Here is an 18,573-nt window from a genome sequence, read left to right as displayed (position 1 = left end):
CCATTACGATGACTTCATCAAACATTGTAATCAGTATACAGAATATCAGAATAAAGCATTTTGTTTTTTTTGTTTTTTTTATAAAACGCCACCTTCTCTGTGTGTCTGCAGTGTTTAGGACAGCAGGTGAATGTGCTGATTGACACCGGCTGCAAACTGAACCTGATGTCCTCACTGACTGTGGAGAGATCAGGGTGAGACACTCATTATCTGTCCAATTGACAGACAATACATCAGGTCACCTTCAGTATTCGATAAGTACATTATTTTTGTCTCTCTCATAGTTTGAAAGAACTGGTTGAGGAGAACAAAATGGAGACGGATGGCTTTCCATTTCAGAGGAAGCTTTGTATCGACGGACACATCAAAGAGCTCCGTCTCACCATCGGCCAACTCAGAATAATGTGCTCCTTCGTCATAGTAGGTAAGAAGAAGAGTGAGGTTAAAGATTACACAGACTGTAAGACACAAGTTATTATGTTATAATGTCTGCCAATTACATTTATTTGCAGAAAGTAACAGACCACTGATGTCCCTGGGCAACAAGACATTAAAGTCACTCAAGGTAAGTCGTCTACTTCCTTTAGGAGGAACATTTAAATATAATCATTAATAATAAAGATACAAGGCTCACAGTTTCATAGAGTAACTAATAGACAAAATGTCTGTCCCGACGTCCGTCTGTGGACGCTGCCAGAGGAAAGGCCCTGTTGTGACCTACATGTGTGATGTGTTGGTGTACCATCTTTTTTCTTTTTTCTCTTTTTGCAGTGTGTAATTGACACTGAAAAGCAGATGTTGGTGTTTGGGACGAACGTGAGGGAGCAGGTTCAGTTCAGCAAAAAGCCGTTCAATGAAAGGTAAGATTTTATTACCTTCAACAGAGCGTTTGTTGACAGTGATGTCCTCTTTTAGATATACCTTGAATTATATTTCATACTCGGACCCTCAGTCATTGTTAGCAAGTGGGATAAATGTTATTGTGTGGCCAAATTTGCTTCATGCACAAATGTTTTGTGATAGTTGTGCATTTCATGTCGTGTTGGGAGTGAACACGCCGTGCTGTTCATCCACAGAAATGCTGCAAACCAGTTCAAAAACGTATCACACTAAACGCATCCCAGTTCTGTGAGAGTTGTTGAGAGGAAAAACACAAAGTGAAGCAGGAATAGAGCGAAATATTACATCAAGATAGATTTGTTTTCATTTGGAAATGTTCCAGCAAACACATGTATGTGAATGAATCAATATTTGACCAAATCTCACAAAGTCCTTTCTGCTTCTTCTTCTTCTTCTCTTCTTTTTGCACATCAGCTCCTCCGCCTTCCTGTGAAACTGACCTCCCAACACGCACACAGTGACCAAAAGCAATAGAATTATTTACTCTTACAACTAGATGCCTCATCGGGGGAACTTCACATGTCTCACCTCCATGAATTCTCACTTTCTCTCTGCCTGTTTGTTGGCTGCATTCATGAGTCAGATAATCCACACTGACTGCAGCGGTTTACACAGCAGCTGCTCCCACAATCAGTTCCTCATGTAGCTCTGGCTGTGAATAGCTTTCTTGTAGCCTGGAGTGTGTTTTAACTGTGACTACAGTAGTATGTATTGTGCAGTTAGACAACAAATTATGAACAGAACTTGTAGTGCTTTAAGATTCTGATAGAATTGTGATTTATAGCTCTTGTATCCTACAAATTAGTAGTAGTATTCTACATTTATAGCAGGAAATCAAGCTTGGAGAACAAAGCTTGGAGGGATTTTATTTCACATGGAGTGTAGTCGACAAGCTTAGCACAGTCTGTTGCATACAGACCAACTGTTTATCTACTGTATTTTATAATGTTGTAAATGTATTTTCTAGTCCAAAACATGTGTTTGCATTGAGGTCACTGCCTTTTAATGTTTACGAAATGATAGTGACACTTGTGATATCTTTTATCACGGGACTGTGCAGCACTGAATATCAAATAAAATCCCAAATGATGTGAAAGTTTTTCTGTGTTTTTTGCATCCTTTCTCACAGGAAATGTATAACTAGTCCGTGTGCTATTTTATCTGAGAGCCATTTATGTAAAGTAGGGCAGCCAAAGGTAGTCTGACATAATTAAAACTGTTAATAAGAAGTAAACCCTGACACACCAGCAGAGGACAGCGTCGCTTCTCACTCCTGCCTGTTCAGGATGGGATGGAGAGCAGCTTTAATTGCTCAGCTGACCTATGACTGAACCAGAGCAACTGTGCCATGGCAGCAGTGTTTGGTAACGCTCCCCAGTCAGCTGATTGGCAGGTGAACAGCCCCTCCAGTGGCCATGAAGAAGAATGACTCAGCCGTGAACATTTCTCCATGGAGACCAACATCAACAGAGAGGCCAAGCCGAAGCTGTCGTCTGCAGCCGACTGTGATCAACAGAGAAACTGCAGGTTAAGTATCAACTCACTTTATCTGTGTTTTCACTTTAAGAGTCTTCCTGTACTGAACATAAACACAGTAATTGTTTCCTGTTTTGATCAGATGGAGGAGGATAAGTTCTAAACGTGTGTTTCGTATTCATGGATAAACATTTGATAGCAGACTGTTGAAAAATAATTTGAAAGTGAGATTAATGTAATAAAACAGCAGCAGAAAGAAGCTGTGTTTGATATTTGTAGAATTACTCTCAACTATCAAATTATGCAAAAAAACACTGAGCATAAAAGAAACTTGTCATTTCTTGACGTTGTTGTGGTTCAGGGATGACTTCCAGGCAGACGGTGGCCTCTGAGGCTGCGCTGGTTCCACTGTTTCTGGGCAAACAGAGGTGCAACATCACTTTTGTCGTGGACAGTTCAGAGAGCGTGAGAGCTGCTCTGGGGTCAGTGAAACGCCTGCTGATCCAGACGCTGCTGACAAAGGCTTCGCTCAGGGACTCGCTCTTCAACATCATGACTTACTCAGGCAAGGTGAGGTGATACTGACGTGTCATTACAACACCGGCATCGCACACGGAAAGGCTCTCACACCTCAGAAAGCTCTCCACAGTCACTCCAGAGGTTGAAATGTTCTTCACGAGCAATTTATCGATCCTTAAAGCACGTTGTTTTTCCTGTGGGTGACACTACAGGCTGGTTATGGGGTCATTAAAGTGTTTATCGTTTTGTGTGGATGTAAAGTCCGTGAGAAGTTGACATTTTGGCCTTATGTTGGCAAAGAAGAAAGGTCACGGAGCGTCCAGAAAGAAAAGGGTTCACCCTCTGGGGAGCATTAAGAGGATTCTAGAGCAATAATAATGTTGCCTTAGAAAAGGTCAAACATAGGATTAATTCTCTGTAGGAACATGAACATATACAGTAAATCTCATGGAAACCCAGCCTTTAGTTTTTGAGATACCTTGTGGGAGGATATCAATTCACTCAAGTAAAAAAGTCGATTTGAAGTCACTGATGTTAAAGTAAGAGTCAAGATTTAAGTCTGGATTTTGTCAAGTCGTCAGATTAATGACTCGGGTCTAAGTCATGTGACTCGAGTCCACACAGCTGGACCAGTCTGACAGTACAACTTGATGAAAGGTAGAGTTAAAGTACTTAAAGTACAAAAAGTAAAAGTACTCATTATGCAGAATGGCCCATTTCAGAATAATGTATATATTATTGGATTATAATCATTGCTAGATTAATTCATCATTTTAATGTTGCAGCTAGTAAAGGTGGTTATTTGAATTAATTTATAGACTGCTGAGTAGCTTAATCTATATGACATAGTATATTTCATTTGTTAATGTAATGTTTTGTATTAATAATCTAAATCTGCAAAACAACTAGTAACTGAAGCTGTCAGACAAATGTAGCGGACTAAACAGTACAACATTTCCCAAGTACAAGTAAAGTACAAGTACAAGTACCTCAGAATTGCACAGTGCAGTAAATGTACTTCCACCACTGGAAAGTTCTGATGTTGTGATAAGATGCTCTGGACTGACTGACTGAATGATTTAGTCTAAATAATAATAAATAATCGTTTTTTAATATGATTATTATATCAAATGTCTTATTTAACTGGGAGAATATTACATTTTAAAACAGGACTGTTGCTTGATGTGATTTTCTGGTTGTACTTTGCAGTTAAGCTGCTGGTCCCACCACATGCTCCCCTGTGCTGCTGACACAGTGTACATGGCCCTGTCCTGGATTCACTCCATCAGCTGCGGCCCCGGCAGGGATCTCCTGGCCGCCCTGGGCACGGCCCTCCCCGACCCCGCCTGTCACGCCATCCACCTGCTCTGCACGGAGCTCCCCGACCAGCCGGAGGCTGTGCTGACAGCCCTGCCCGCCCTGGCAGCTGGGAGGCCTGTCAACGTCTTCTACCTGCAGGACTCAGGTGTTCAGCCGGACAGCAACGCTCAAGACTACCTGCAGTGTCTGTCCCACGCCACTAGAGGGAGCTGTTATGTGATTCCAGTTGGGATGGATGGAGTTCTGGAGACGGTATGGCCGAACTTAGTGGGTACAAGTAGACCTTGGCCAGGTCCCACAGTACATTAAAGGGGTGTTTAGGTATTTAAAGCCAATTAAAGAAAAAAATGTTTAGTTAACAGTTGAACTAAAACAGAACTATCTTATATGTTGTTGAAATTTTTATTACTTAGAGAAGAACATGACATTTTTGTAGAATTACAAATTACCGTAACGCCAACGCGTCACATCTACAATCAAAATGGCTTCATTTGGCAGTGACTGTGTGTTGTCAGGTGGTTCCACTGAACCAATCATCAGCGTCAACAGTCTCTCCAGTTAAGTGTTGCTGTCCGTCCACTACGGTCTTCATCCCACACAACGCGTCATCACCTGAGCTCAGGTTGGTTTACATGGTCACTCAGTTTGTCGACAATGCAGTACAAACAGTGTTACAGCTGACATGCATTCACGTGACCTTTAAAACAGAAACACACACACAGGCTCGTGAATCTAAGATACTGCAGGGAGCTGTGAATAAAATGACACTCCTGTGGCCACCCCAGGTGCAGTCAGGGTTGCATGTTGTCTGGTCCAACCCAGAGTCCAGAGTTCTTCCCAGGATGCCGAGTGCTGGCCAGGAGGGAGGTGGATGGCCTCTACTACATGGGCACTGTAATACAGCAAGTACAGGTGAAAATACACTGCGTATACATAAGTTATCACCCACAGGCAGGTATTTGGACAGCAACACATGATTAGCTTTTAGCTCTACTCCAGCACAGTGGGTTTGAAATGAAACAATGACCGTGAGGTTTATTGTAAGTGCTGACTTTAAGCTTTAAGGGTGTTTGAGGTCAAATAGTGAACAAATTATACACCTTTTTATACATAGTCACATCATTTTAGGAGAATGCCACACAGCACTGATAAACCTACAGCCAAAGCAACCGAGGAGTATTTTGTTTAGGATTTGAGACCAATTATTTAATGACTTTATTATTCAACTTGTCCAATCTCATAGTCTCAAATCCTGGAGTGTGCTGGAGTCAACTCAACAACTCAGTGTGTCCAGATCACTACAGACGGCTGCACATTCTGACCAGTAAAAGGAGACACATCACTGCGTTTGTTGACATCTTCTTGTCTTCTTCCCACGTGTCAAAACTCAGAGCCGTCGAGGAGTTTGGGTTGTCGAGTTCGACCATCCAGGAAGCAGCGGCAGTTTGGGGGTCGTCTCCTCCCACAGGCAGCTGGTTTGCTCCCTCGACATGGTGGTGAACCACACCAGAGCTTGCGCGCGTTGTCTGGTACCTGGTGATGCTGTCCTGTCGCCATGGGAACCAGATCTGAGGAGATACGGGCCGGGGAGAGTGATGGCCGGAGGTATTATAGTGTTTGAGTTTACGTTTTTACAGCAGTGTTCAGTTGTGTGGATTAAAGTCCAAAATCCAGGACACCTCAGCCTCTGATGTCAAATTCCAGTGAGAAAGAAAGAAATAAGCAGTGACTGAATGTCTGCCCCTCCCAGTGAATCGCTCTGTCTCACTCTTGTTTGACATTACAGTGGATGGTGTTACGAGCCTCCGGGTGCTGATGTGGAACAGCTGTGTGTCTCTGGTTCCTGGCAGCCTGGTTTTGCCCATTTCAGCTTCTCAACACGACAGAATAGTCAGGGAGCTCCAAATCCCAACATCGGTCCCCAGTCGTTGCTGCGACTGGCTTTGTGCTCGCAGCTCCTCCTGCACTCCCCAGCTGCTCTGCAGCGACTGGTGTCCCTCTTCTTCTTCCTGCTGTTCAGCCACAAACCGCCGACCATGCTCATTTCCACCCAGTTGTAGGACCAGCTGTGGAAGAACAGATGCATTTGAGAGGGCAAAACAAGATAACCAGGTGGACCTCAAAGATATAAATGACCTTGAGGTGCCCTCCTCCTCCTCTTCATCTCTTTCTGAGGATGAGACCAGAGCAACGTTTCTTCCTGCAGTGAAGCTGGGGAGTAAACAACAGCGTCCTCCCTGGAGGTACTGGAGACGAACTGGGCCAGAGCCACAGCACAGACAACCAGGTGGGAAACCCACTAAACTGATGCGTCCTGGTCTTAAACCCAAAACAACCAAACTTGATTGAAATAAAAGTGAAAACATTAAATGTAACTTAATTTGATGAATTTCTAAAAACGATGGATGATAGATGTACAGTCCATTCACCATTCAGCAATCATGACTGGTTTGGTGGGAAATCTGCTTGATTGCTTTACACCACAAAACAGGAAGAGGGCGCCATTCTTCCACAGCAGACATAACTTTTTGGGGAGTTTTTTTTTATAGTAAGATGTTGAATGAAGAGTGAAATGCAAGTAGAGCTGTCCTGTCGAGATGAAGTTAAGTAAACAGTGTCTCACTTAATGGGATTTAGAGCTGGAACTAAATGCTGGTCTTTATCAATGTTGCTCCAAGCCCTGAAACTTCTGTCCAGGCTGAGAATCTCAATAATCGTGCAGACATCATCATCAACAGCAACACAGATAAAATGCTAACAGTGATGATTCCACTGCCTCAGGGCATACTGGTAAGTCATCAGACACATCTTGTCCCAGTGTGCTGGGAGGTTTAGCTGCACCTGTGCTCGTTTAGACAGAGCAATCAGGTCCAGTTCCGGTTTGTCTGGAGCCTGTTCGAAATCATAGCTAAACTTATCACATGCTAAGTGACAGAGCAGCAGCCCCCCCATGAGATCTGGTCATGTTGATATATTTCTGTATGTATCTGCAGGGAGCGCAGTGCCAAGGAGGACATCACAGCCCGTACGGTTCAGCTTTCCTGTCCCGCAGATCAGTGACTCGCCCAATCACAGCTCGCTGTTTCAGTCACTTCCTGGTGCTAAAGGAAGAAGAGCGAACATCAGAGATGTTTTTGGAACGACCAACTTTAAACCTCGACCACCGGCTACTGTTTACACATAACGTGTCAGTCTACAGATCAAACCTCAGCACATACCTTGAAACAGACACTGATAGAAAAATACTTTTTAATTTGAATACACTGGTGTGGCATTAGTGCAGGTGAAAGTATTATGAATTACATGATGTTCTAGGACAGACTTTGGACACACAATCCACATCATAAAAATACTCAAGTAAAATGCAATAAAAATATGGCTTCTCAATATGCAGCAAATAAAACATTTCAATAGCAGCCAAAAAAAAGTAAACTCTAAATGCAGAAATAAGTGTAAAAACATGCAACATAAGCAGCATTAGCATTGGTCAGTTTTGATACTGAAGGTTACAGGTGACTGGGTCGGTCAGGTGACGTGTCAGAGGTCAAAGGTGAGGTTGACGCTCTCTCCAGCTTTGACGCTGACCAGCTGAGTCTGCTGCTGCGACTCCGGCATGCTGGCGCTGATGGCGTACGTCCCCGGTGAAACCTCGACGTAGAAATCTTCACCTGCTGCTGACACACGACCCTGAGGACAATGAATTTGAAAAGATGAATTATTTTATCTTTTTGTTCCAAACAGCAACACACACACACGGCTGAGGAGTGAAGCCGGTCCCCCTAATGGCCAACAGAGGAACTTCACAGATGACGGCTCCAAGAAATCTGCAATCCCATAAGATTCAAGTCAAAAAGCACCACAAAGATGTTGTGGACTAATTGAATTCACTCAGTATGTCCGGGTAATTGTGAGAATCACTGTTCCACTTTGATTCTCGTTTTACTTAAAAAAATTAGTTGGATGCATTATTGATAGTATATAGTTAATATTAAAGGAGGTTTGCTTATGTAGAAGTGCAGCTAGTTTTGGCATTCCCACTGAAAATCAACCCTCGTCAGCTTTTTGCAGCCTTCGGCTCCTGGTGTTTGTTTGCTGCTCTGTATGATTAACTTCTCACAGACCTTATGCAGTCATTTGATGCACACAAGCCAAGTGTTTCCAACTCCCTGGTGCAAAACAGTGGCAGAGCTGAAGTAAACAAGTGGCAAGTGGTAAAAAAGAAGCTAAAATCCAGATATTTTTCTCAAGACTTGGAGGTCCAAAATAAGTCTAAAAGAAACAGTGGCATAGGCAATAGGATGTGTCAGCTATGGGCAATTGTTTGCTAACACATTCGCCATAGCAACCTTTTAAATTGACATGGATCTGCTCCTTTGAGTTTGCTTCTAAGAGCTTTTCTGCTTCCCAATGATCAAAAATCTGTTTTGACAGATGAAAGCTGTTGTATGGAGCCCTTACATGTTTTCTGGTTGACAGTGCAGGTGTTGTCGTCCCAACAGCTGACCGCTTGTGGAACCTGGACACATGCTTCCTCTCGGCGTCAGTGGGCTCAGTGCAACAGCCAGACTCATAAAACCTCTGCAGCACAGAGAATATTCACAGTTTAGTCTCCAGGTCTGCAGCTGAAAGCACTGGGGGGGAGGTTAATAATCACTGACCTTGCACTGATAGGTCGTCTGTGCCATGAACTCTGCGATGGTTGCAAAGACGTCATCGAGCTCTGTGCGAGTTCTCTGGAAAATGACAAGAGCATGAGAACTGAGAGAAGACGAGCAGACGTGAGACACAAGATCCAACTGTAATTGATGAAGGGGTTGAAGTACAGAAAACGTGCAGGCACCTTGACAGGGATTTGTGGGTCTTCATCTGTAGTAGTGGAGGTCTGGGATGCTCCAGGGCTCGTCCAGTCTACACTCCGCCTGGAGGCCCGCTCTAGCACCTCCAGGCCCAGACTGGCAGAGCGCCGCAGAGAAGACTCCAGCCAGGCTTGGCTTGCCATGAACAAGTGGAGTTAAACTCAGGTGTCCTTCACCTGAGAGGAGGAACAAGCACAGAGCCCTGAGCCAGTCTTTTAATAATTTTAATCCAAATACACTTGTCTTTGACTTGTCTTTACACTTGATTTGATATAGAGCGGAAACGATTACTGCCGAACGATTATTTGCTGTTCTTATATAACATCAAACTGAGTATCTGAAGGACAAAACAAGCATTTTGAAGGCATCGCCTTGGGCTCTGGGAAATTAGATGGACATTTTTCACTATTTATGGACATTTTATAGAACCCATAAATCATTTTATTTAGAAAATAAAAATGTTGCAAGTCTAATTCGATACCAATACAATTTCAATCCAGTATAATGTCAGTGAAATATTAACTATACCTCCTAAAGATGATGGTTTACTTCACAACTCTGTCTACAGAGAGCTTCTCTAATGCTTTAAAACACCAACAAGCTCACAAGTACACACGTCGTACAGTGTACGAGTGGATGGAGGCGAACAGCGCATGCGTGAGGATTAACGCCCAACACTGAACCAGACTACAGAACGGGAGGTTCGTCCGTTATCGGTCTTTGAAACCTGGAAGTCAACCGTCGGCTCCACCGGCTCGGCCGAACGGACACCGGGACGTCAAACGTCACGCCGTCATGATCACTTTTCTACGTGCTGTGTCAACAAATCTGGAGTGTCGAGATTATTTACTTGTTTACCTGCTCGACGCGCGGACAGCTGAGCGGCTCAGCACGTAAACAAACACATAAAGACGAGTTTTCAGGGGAAACCGGCGCTTCTCCTCTCGGTTTGCACGTAGTCCTCACGTTTCCCTCGTGCAGCTTGTTACACAGCCGGAGCCGAGCTGCTTCAAATGACCGCACAGGAAATCCCGCATGTTAAACCCCGCCCCCCCCCCAAACACCCAGAGTCACGTGGAGATGTTTAATTTTTCTCCGAACTGCAGTCATGACAATAGTCTCTCTAAATCTGTAAAGTAAACCAGCCAGTTTATCATTTTCCATTTTAAACTTTAGGATTTAAATTAAAATCTAACCCTTAATAAAAACTGGTTGCTCAGTTCTTCTATTAGCAGGTTTCAATGTTCAGCCATTATCAAATTCATGTTTAGAGGCCTGCAGTAACCCTGAGGTAACTCAGTACCCACAGAGATTTAAGTTTGCCCATGACATTACGTCTCATGTGGTTGGATGACTTCATGTTATGCTTCTCGCAGTTGCACAAAGAATTTTAACCACATTGTAATAGTGATTTAAACCTTACTCGGCATCAAATTTGCACTTAATTGAAACATTTTCAGAGCAAAAGCTCAAAATGTATATGGAGGCATTTCAATCAGACATGACAAACATGTAGTTCCCATTTATACAGTTTATTTTTGCAAAAACACACTGACAGGAGCATTATGCCATCAGCACACAGGCTCCTCCCACTGCCTTGATCTTCTCCTCAGCCCGCCGGCTAAAGAACTTGGCCTTGACGATCACAGGCTGCTTGGGCAGCTTGCCTTTGCCCAGAACTTTGTAGTAACCCTGCAGAAATAAAGAGCACAATATTAGTCACACAGATAACCACTGACCACATCTGCAAGACCATTTTATCTGACAAAACGCTGCCAAACTATTTCCAACAGTTGCTCAAGCTGCAATATTCAGTAATGCTCTACAGGAAATGACTGAGCAGTTATAAGCTCACAACATTACTTTGAATTAAAACATTCTTTGTAAAACCAATCTGCTCAAAAGAAAGTCTACTGTCTTCAACAAAATGCATAAAATGTCCATCAGCACATTAACAGCGGCGCTAATAAAACTAAGAGGCAACAATATACGTACATTGCTACATACAAAATACACTTATGAGATTCTCCTATTAACACTGGTTGTTCAGCACAGCCCTAAGTACATTTTACATTACACTTTATTTTATAATCGTCCACACAAAGTTCAGCAATTCCTTTTCAGACACCGAATATGTTGGTGAGATATTACCCTATTCTCCTGTTAGCATTCGTTAGCAATTCATTGTAGCTTGCAACACACCGACAACAGAATTAATGATGAAAATTCCAGTTAATCAAATATCAAGTCAAAGGTTCGGACTTGTGCAGATTTTTTAAATTTCAGCATTAAACTTTGGCACAACTTCACTTTGTGTCAGGCACGCCTTTGTGTATCAAAACTTGAAGAATTCACTTGAATTAAGTAAACTTGCCACACGTCAGAGCTGCAAACACTGACAGTGCATCCAGGAGAGAAAGGTATTTGATATGTTAAGCCTAGCTTAGCTCAAAGAGTAGGACCAGAGGAGCATCATCCATAAAAATTAAAACACAACTTCAACAAGATAACAGCTTTATTAAACATATTTACCAAGCTTGTCAAATACACAAAAGACGACCCTGCTTTGACGGGGCTTTGCTCAGTTACCACTGTGGGGTGTCTCTTCAGACTCCAACTCTCTCCGCTAATGTTTTAATAGCTATGAAGGGCTGGGGACAAAACATTTAGTCTGTAATGAAAATGTCGGCCAATACTTACAGCGCGCACAGCATCGATGATGGGGGCAGGTCCTTCAGGCTTCTTGCCATAGTTGAGCCTGGTCTGCTCGCTCACCAGCGTCCACAGCTTGTCCAGGTTAATGGTAGGGCAGTGGGTTGTGTTCCTCTTCAGGTGGTAGTGTCTCATACCCACCTTACCAAAGTACCCAGGATGGCTGAGGAGACACACAGGAAGGACAGACAACAGGTCAATTGCTGATAACCTGAATAGTGCATGCCCACTTTTGGACATTTACTGCCATATTACACCGGTATTACAAACATAGTACAAACTGATGAGCATAGTTGCACAATGTTCAAAACAAACTAAACACATGCCCAGTTTAGAAAGAACCATGTTACTTTCCAAAGTGTGCATCGTATTTATAAACTACTTTGACGTGACAGCAGCATCAGTCTAATGACAGCAGATGAAGACCAAGGAATAGATTGTAACTGCCCATGTGGCTGACTGGCCTACAAAGAGCCAGTCGGTGAATAGGACCAGTCTTCACTCTAAGAGGACTCTAGCACACCAAGACAATGATATGTGTCAAGATGAGACTCTAGTCTCTACAACATTAACTGACTCAAAAACACAGCAATAAAATACAATAACACAAATCCAAAAAGACAACAGATGAGCTTCCACATGTACAATGTCAGAAAATATTGCGGATAAACTTACAATTGAAATACTGCTATTAGGCCCATTTCCCCCAAACTAAACTGACACCTGGCATTGCACTTGTCAGAACATTTGTAAACAGGAATGTGCATGCACATTTTACGCACATACACAAGTCTAAAAACAGGTAAATACCAGCCCCTTGACGTGCTGTCTGGACCCCCTTAACATCCACACATCAACAGAATCTCATCATGTTATGCAGCACTTACTATTTGTCAAAGTTGATCCTGTGGTGATGCATACCACCAGCATTACCACGGCCTCCAGGATGCTTTCTGTGCTTGCCTGTAGGGTGGACAAGTTAAACGTTAAACACGTACACACAGTGGCAGGATAGTCCACATCTGCAAAGACCACCTTTGAGACAACATTGAAAACTTACCAATGCGACCATGTCCGTGGCTGACGTGTCCTCGGAGCTTCCTGGTCTTGGTTTTCTTGGTAGGCTGTCAAGATAGGATTGATATTAGTTAGATTAACTACCAACCTTCAACAATCATGGTCCTATCATTTCCAATGGAGCTAGCTAGCTAGCTAGCTAAATTACCGCTAACGTTACTTGGACAACCGTGGCAGCATACCGACTTTGAACACATCAGCAAGCAAAGTAAAACCGATATTCTCAGACTGATTAGTCGTAAAACGAAGTAACACTACAAGTTTAACGACACCGCTTAATAACCCACTGCCTTCATGCTGCCTAGCATCGCATGAAGCTAATGCTAATTAAACTGCATTTACCGGCACACTTTCAACATTTACCTCACACAGCAGAATGGACGTTCAGGTACTTTTGCATTGTAACCGCTGCCACATTTATGAAGACAACGTTTTTGTGTACACGGTTAACACATGAGTAACTACAGGCAGAATATGCTGGCTGACTACCACAGCCGTGGGCCCGGGAGAGCCACACAGTGAAACGCTCACAAATGCCCATAATGTAAACGTATCACGACAAAAACGTCCGGTAAGTGATTGTAGGAGATGGGTGTACTGTAAACTGCCATCGGATGATATTTTGCTGTACGACTAAACAAGGATGGGAACAGATTTAACCCAATTTCAACGCACAGGGATACATGATAGCACCTACCATCTTGGAGGCTAGTTGAAAGAGGAACGGGATTTGTAAACCACGCGGTTTTGTGCGAGATTTGGCTCCTGGCAACAACGTGCAAAGAAACCCACAGCGACGCCTAGTGATGGATGACAGAAATTAGTGAGTTTAAGTGAAAACCCGTCAGCGGCAAAACAAACGCGTTTAGTGGACGTTCAGCCGCAGAGTATGAGTTGATTTTCCGGTCGATCTTTTCATGGAAACATGATATAATCTCGTTATTATATCATATTTCATGATCATTTGAATATCATGGTATATGCGTCATTTTACATTTCAACAGAAATCTACAGAGAAAAATATAATTGTAACATGATATTTTATAATAAATATTAAATCAATTTAATATATTGTTCTATACAAATGAAGAGTTTTCCACATTGATTTGATTGGATTACCAAACCGTTTTCTCTGTATAACACACAGAGCCTTAAATACTAACACAGCCACATAATTACACAGAGTCTGTCCCTCCTGATCCTGGATCAGCGCTCCAGGGCTCAGCTCATCCTCAGCTCACATTTTCCACCTGGCTTTTTCCAAAACAGATGTCTTGTTTTGTGAAATATTTGATTGGTTTTCTTGTGGAAAGGAGTATTAAAATGGATGTAGACTGGTAGAAAGTCAGAGGAAGTTACAGAAAGCTATCACACGACAGTGATCAAATCTGTCTATGAAAACACTAAAAGACGTTAAACTTCTTCAAACTAATCGATAAATAAAACTAATTCAAATACACGTGTGTAGAGTAAATGCATAAATACGTTTCTCAACATTATATATCATGTATATTATATAACTAAGCTTTTCATACAAGTAATCCATTAACTGATTTCATTCATAAACTAAAGATCTCATTACCCGTAACACATTTTATTCTTTTTAAAAGAGGTGAAAGCAGAGATAAAAATAAAGCTGAATGAGTGTTCATTCTGAATATAATATAGAATTAAATTTTTTTATACATATATCCATGTCAGAATTTATGAATTAATATGAATTAAATTATAAAGTAATAAACACGCTGTACATTATTTATATAATTTCTTCACCTGCTCCTTAACTTTTCGAGTCGAATCGGACTCAATTGTCAGTTTTTTTTGTCATTTTCCTCCATTGATGCTTGAACTAAATCACATTTTCATCTCTTCAACTCACACATTCAACTAAACGTCATCATGTTATATGAAGAACAAGGGAGTGAAGTCTGTTTCTACCTCCAACTGTTCTGTACAAACCTGACCCTCGACATGTTTGATGCCACGTTGCTGTAGTTTTTCCTACATGCTTTATGCCTGGACTCCCCTGGCTACACTTAAAGACACATCACATGATTAGTTCTGAAACATATTTAGCAGGAAACGCTTGCAGTGACTCTCATTGAACAGTGCTGAAATGCCAGGGGGCTGAGCTCTCCACCAATCAAATCATCAGCGTGCCCCTTGATACTGGACACATGGGACGGTGCCATCACTCTCATCCTCAGCCCACATCCACCTGGAGACACATTCACCTGTCTTTCTGAAGCAGACATCTTGTTTTTGCATTGCTTACATCCACATTCAGGTAAGAAACAATTATGACGCAACTTAAACCTGATTCCTGTAAGTTGTTGATGTTCTGTTACTAATCGTTGTATGTACACATCTTTTGTACGTGTTAACATTTGACGTGTAGAGATATTTTTCTTGTACAAATGAGCAGTCAAATTAATCTTAAAATTGTACTTCTACTGCTTCTTCTACTGTTTCTTTGGTGGTTTTCTGTTTGTTTTGATTCCTGTGTTTTGCGTTCAAACACTGAGCACACAGGAGATTTCAAACCAGCAGCTTCTTCTGTGTTTTCTCCTCTGTTTTTTCACCCCAAGTGGCCTAATCTCCCGGAGATGGCAGACCTGCCTCACAGACGCCATGGCAACTTTCCCCAAAGGCGGGCCACCCTGTTGCCACGGGTAGTCAAGTGTAGAGTACAGCTGGCACTTGAGGGCATGTCACCTGAGACTGGTTCAAATCCGGCAACTGGAGCAGAGGAGCCAAGCCTCCCAGCAGAATACGTAATACAGACACAGACAGTGTTAAAACAAGGCTTTAATGATTGAGCAGAGAACAGCTGGAAGAGCTTCACAGTGTTAAGGGAGTGGGAAAAGATTGTAAAGGGTTTCTGATATCTAATTGAACTATTGGTATGATGACAGTGACACTAAATCTCTTTTTAAAAAACAAAATAGCTCTGCGGTTCTGGATTCTGTGAGATGGAGAAGGAGTCAAAGGGGTCTTGCAACGGAAAGACCGGATCTACTTCGCCTGAAAAACCACGAAGACAACCTGGACAAGATGTAGCAGCTTTACTGAAGAGAATAAGGTAAAATAAAGGAGAACATGGGGAACATGTTCTCCTAACAACACACTGAGAAAACGTAGGACTAGTTTGACATTTTAGGAAACATGCTTATTCACTTTCTTTCAAGAGTTAGATGAGAAGATTGATACCACTCTTAGATATGTGCATTAAATAGGCAGCTGGAGCAGGGAGGAGCTTAGCTTAGCGTAGCATCAAGAAAGGGAAAACAGCGAGACACCCAGTTTACCATACCAAGCCTTCATTCATTTCCACAGGATTCACCCAGAGGCCCAAAGGATTCTGGGTAATTCCTGCGTACCTGTGGTGAGCTTGGAGCGTCTGAACTTCCAGTCTGTGTCCTTATCATCTCTGCAGCCTGTGGTGTCTCTGGTACGACTGCCGTGCCAAACACAAGCCAGGCTCCACAGCGACGTCTCCGGCTTGGATCGTCCTCGACAGGTACAGATCTGAAGGTCTGGACACTTTCATGTGAGTCAAGGATTTGCACGCCCCCCCCCCCCCCCCTTTGATGACTATCACTTTGTTCTCCTTGTCTCTGTCTGCAGAATGGACTCAGTCAAAATGAGGCAAAGATTTTGGAGATGAGAGAAGTGTCGCCTCCGTCTAAACCAGCAGAGTCGTCTGATCTCAGCCAACCAGAAACAACACCAACCTCCTGGACTGAACCGTACTGTCCTGACAGCTCCCCCTCTGCAGAACCGGAGCAGGACTCAGGCTTTGACTGTGAATCTAATCCAGATCAGCCGTACATCCTGTTTGATTCTGGATCTGAGGAATGGGACGTGGATGCCAAAACTGATTCAGAGACATTTTATTTGGATCCAGATGTGGAGATGGTCATCGATCTGGATCCAGAACCAGAAGAAGATGAGGATCGATCCCTGGAGCTGGAGGATGCACCTGAAACTAAATGTGAGGTGGATATAGTTGAAATGGACGACATTGAAGATCAAAGACCGGATCTTTGCTGCTCACAGGAGGAGGCGGACTCATCCATCCAGCAGCCTGGACCTGGACCTGGACCTGGAGCGGGGACTGAGGAGACGGAGAGTGAAGATTTCTGTGCTGTGTGCCTGAACGGAGGAGATCTGCTCTGCTGTGACCGCTGCCCTAAAGTTTACCACTTGGCCTGTCACATACCTCCTCTCACCAGCTTCCCACTGTAAGTGTCTCACAGTAAAAATGTATTCGTGACTCGTCGGCTCGACCCGGGCCAGACCGACTGGACTCTGAACGGGAGGGGGGCAGGCGCATGAGCTCACAGAATCGTCTGGTTCCCGGGCTGGCCTTCTGAATCTAGCCAATATTTTTTTTTACAGCCATTTGGCGACTGACATTTCTCTCACACATGAGGAGCAATTTGAGGCTCAATGTCTTGCTCAAGGACACAAAGACCCACTCGACCACCTGAGCTACAGTCACCCAAGACCTTTGTTAAGTTGATATCTGTTTCTGTCTCTTTATTGAGCCCACGAGACACCTGAGTTTATGTCACGTTCTTATGTCTTGCACTCACAGTTTGTTGTCGTGGCTGTTGACATGTGTATTTGTCCAGCTTTAAATAGATGTTGAAGTTGGTTTAGTTTTATTTTCGTGCCAAACATTTGGTCCATTCCAACATGAGAGTACAAGACAGCATTGTGGGTAAAACCTCCAAAAATGCAGGTGTTTTTCCATCTCTACATGATGAAGTAACAGGCTGTGTGTGTCCTTCAGAGGTGACTGGCTGTGTACGCTGTGCAGAAACGACCAGGAGCCTGCGGAGACGTACGACTGTGAGAACATGCAGTCCTGTGGGGGATTCAAAGCTCCATACGTACTGTCCAACCAGGACCAGAGGGTGAGCTGCAGAGGACAATCAGTTTGGTTACTGTGCCGCTGTTTGAAGTATTATCTGTAAAAGTATTCATTTATACTTAACTGGTGGGCTTTTGAGATCGAGTCATGGCGATAACATACAGAACATAACATAAAGAAAGCAGGAAAAGCAGGTTCTGCTGGGCGAACACTGACTCACTGTACTTCACCGTTATCATTGATTCACAGTGAGTTTTTCCTTCTACAGCTGCAAACTCACAGTCATGCTTCTCTCTGACAATAGTTGTTTCCCAGACTCTGATCCAGGATCAGCCCATGAGTAGATGAACAGGTGTTTTTTAGTGACTGTGTGTGTGTTTCCTGTGCAGAGGTGTGAGAAGATGACTCTGCTGTTGTACTGTCACCCGCTCAGCGCTCCGTTCCATGAAGCCGTCAGTCCTCTGGTCAGTCCGCTAAAACTCTGCACTGTGACATGTTCATCTGATAGAAATCACGTCAAACAAATCACCCTGACAGCATAGTTTGAACTTTAAGGTTAGGGATGAGACTCGTTGACCCCGTGGCGTCTAATATGAACCTCAGCATATATTAAAAACAGCTGGCAGCGTAACATAGGTTATAAATGCTGGCTGTGCACTGGGGACAGCGTTTAGGGAAGCAGGGGCTGTCTGTCGGCCCCAAACGCAAGGACTTAATCTACTTTTCTGAGTAAATAAAAATGCCAATTGTTCTGTCAATAAGAAGACACAACAAGGTTGATATTAGTATACAACTGCATGAGGCCAAGGCAGCCTATCAATATCATAGATTATG

The 18,573-nt window shown here is 43.2% G+C and overlaps 2 protein-coding genes and 1 non-coding gene across 3 annotated transcripts; all 3 read right to left on the bottom strand.

Moving 5' to 3' along the window:
* Positions 1-7,695: 7,695 nt before the first annotated feature.
* akip1 (A kinase (PRKA) interacting protein 1) lies at positions 7,696-10,019 on the bottom strand. The gene is made up of 5 exons (XM_070908044.1): positions 9,930-10,019; positions 9,056-9,247; positions 8,874-8,948; positions 8,674-8,793; positions 7,696-7,902 (listed from the first exon to the last, which is right to left on the bottom strand). The coding sequence occupies exons 2-5, from the start codon at positions 9,212-9,214 to the stop codon at positions 7,753-7,755; spliced, it is 504 nt and encodes a 167-aa protein (XP_070764145.1). The 5' UTR covers positions 9,215-9,247; positions 9,930-10,019; the 3' UTR covers positions 7,696-7,752.
* Positions 10,020-10,587: 568 nt separating this feature from the next.
* rpl27a (ribosomal protein L27a) lies at positions 10,588-13,594 on the bottom strand. The gene is made up of 5 exons (XM_070907277.1): positions 13,558-13,594; positions 12,844-12,907; positions 12,671-12,746; positions 11,772-11,946; positions 10,588-10,763 (listed from the first exon to the last, which is right to left on the bottom strand). The coding sequence occupies exons 1-5, from the start codon at positions 13,558-13,560 to the stop codon at positions 10,635-10,637; spliced, it is 447 nt and encodes a 148-aa protein (XP_070763378.1). The 5' UTR covers positions 13,561-13,594; the 3' UTR covers positions 10,588-10,634.
* LOC139287202 (small nucleolar RNA SNORA3/SNORA45 family) lies at positions 12,219-12,347 on the bottom strand. Its single transcript, XR_011597407.1, has one exon. It is a non-coding gene; the product is annotated as a small nucleolar RNA SNORA3/SNORA45 family (small nucleolar RNA).
* Positions 13,595-18,573: the final 4,979 nt, after the last annotated feature.

This window comes from Enoplosus armatus, chromosome 6 (genome assembly GCF_043641665.1).
Source record: "Enoplosus armatus isolate fEnoArm2 chromosome 6, fEnoArm2.hap1, whole genome shotgun sequence".
In the NCBI taxonomy this organism is placed as follows: Eukaryota; Metazoa; Chordata; class Actinopteri; order Centrarchiformes; family Enoplosidae; genus Enoplosus; species Enoplosus armatus.
This window is presented reverse-complemented; position numbering and strand designations above follow the sequence as displayed.

Coding starts and splice junctions, on each gene's coding strand:
- akip1 (XM_070908044.1), bottom strand. CDS start 9,214: ATGGCAAGCCAAGCCTGGCTGGAGTCTTCTCTGCGGCGCTCTGCCAGT. Junction 8,949..9,055: donor ACCCACAAATCCCTGTCAAG/GTGCCTGCACGT, acceptor GTCATTTTCCAG/AGAACTCGCACAGAGCTCGA. Junction 8,794..8,873: donor AGACGACCTATCAGTGCAAG/GTCAGTGATTAT, acceptor TCTGTGCTGCAG/AGGTTTTATGAGTCTGGCTG.
- rpl27a (XM_070907277.1), bottom strand. Junction 12,747..12,843: donor CCACGGACATGGTCGCATTG/GTAAGTTTTCAA, acceptor TCCACCCTACAG/GCAAGCACAGAAAGCATCCT. Junction 11,947..12,670: donor AGGATCAACTTTGACAAATA/GTAAGTGCTGCA, acceptor GTGTCTCCTCAG/CCATCCTGGGTACTTTGGTA.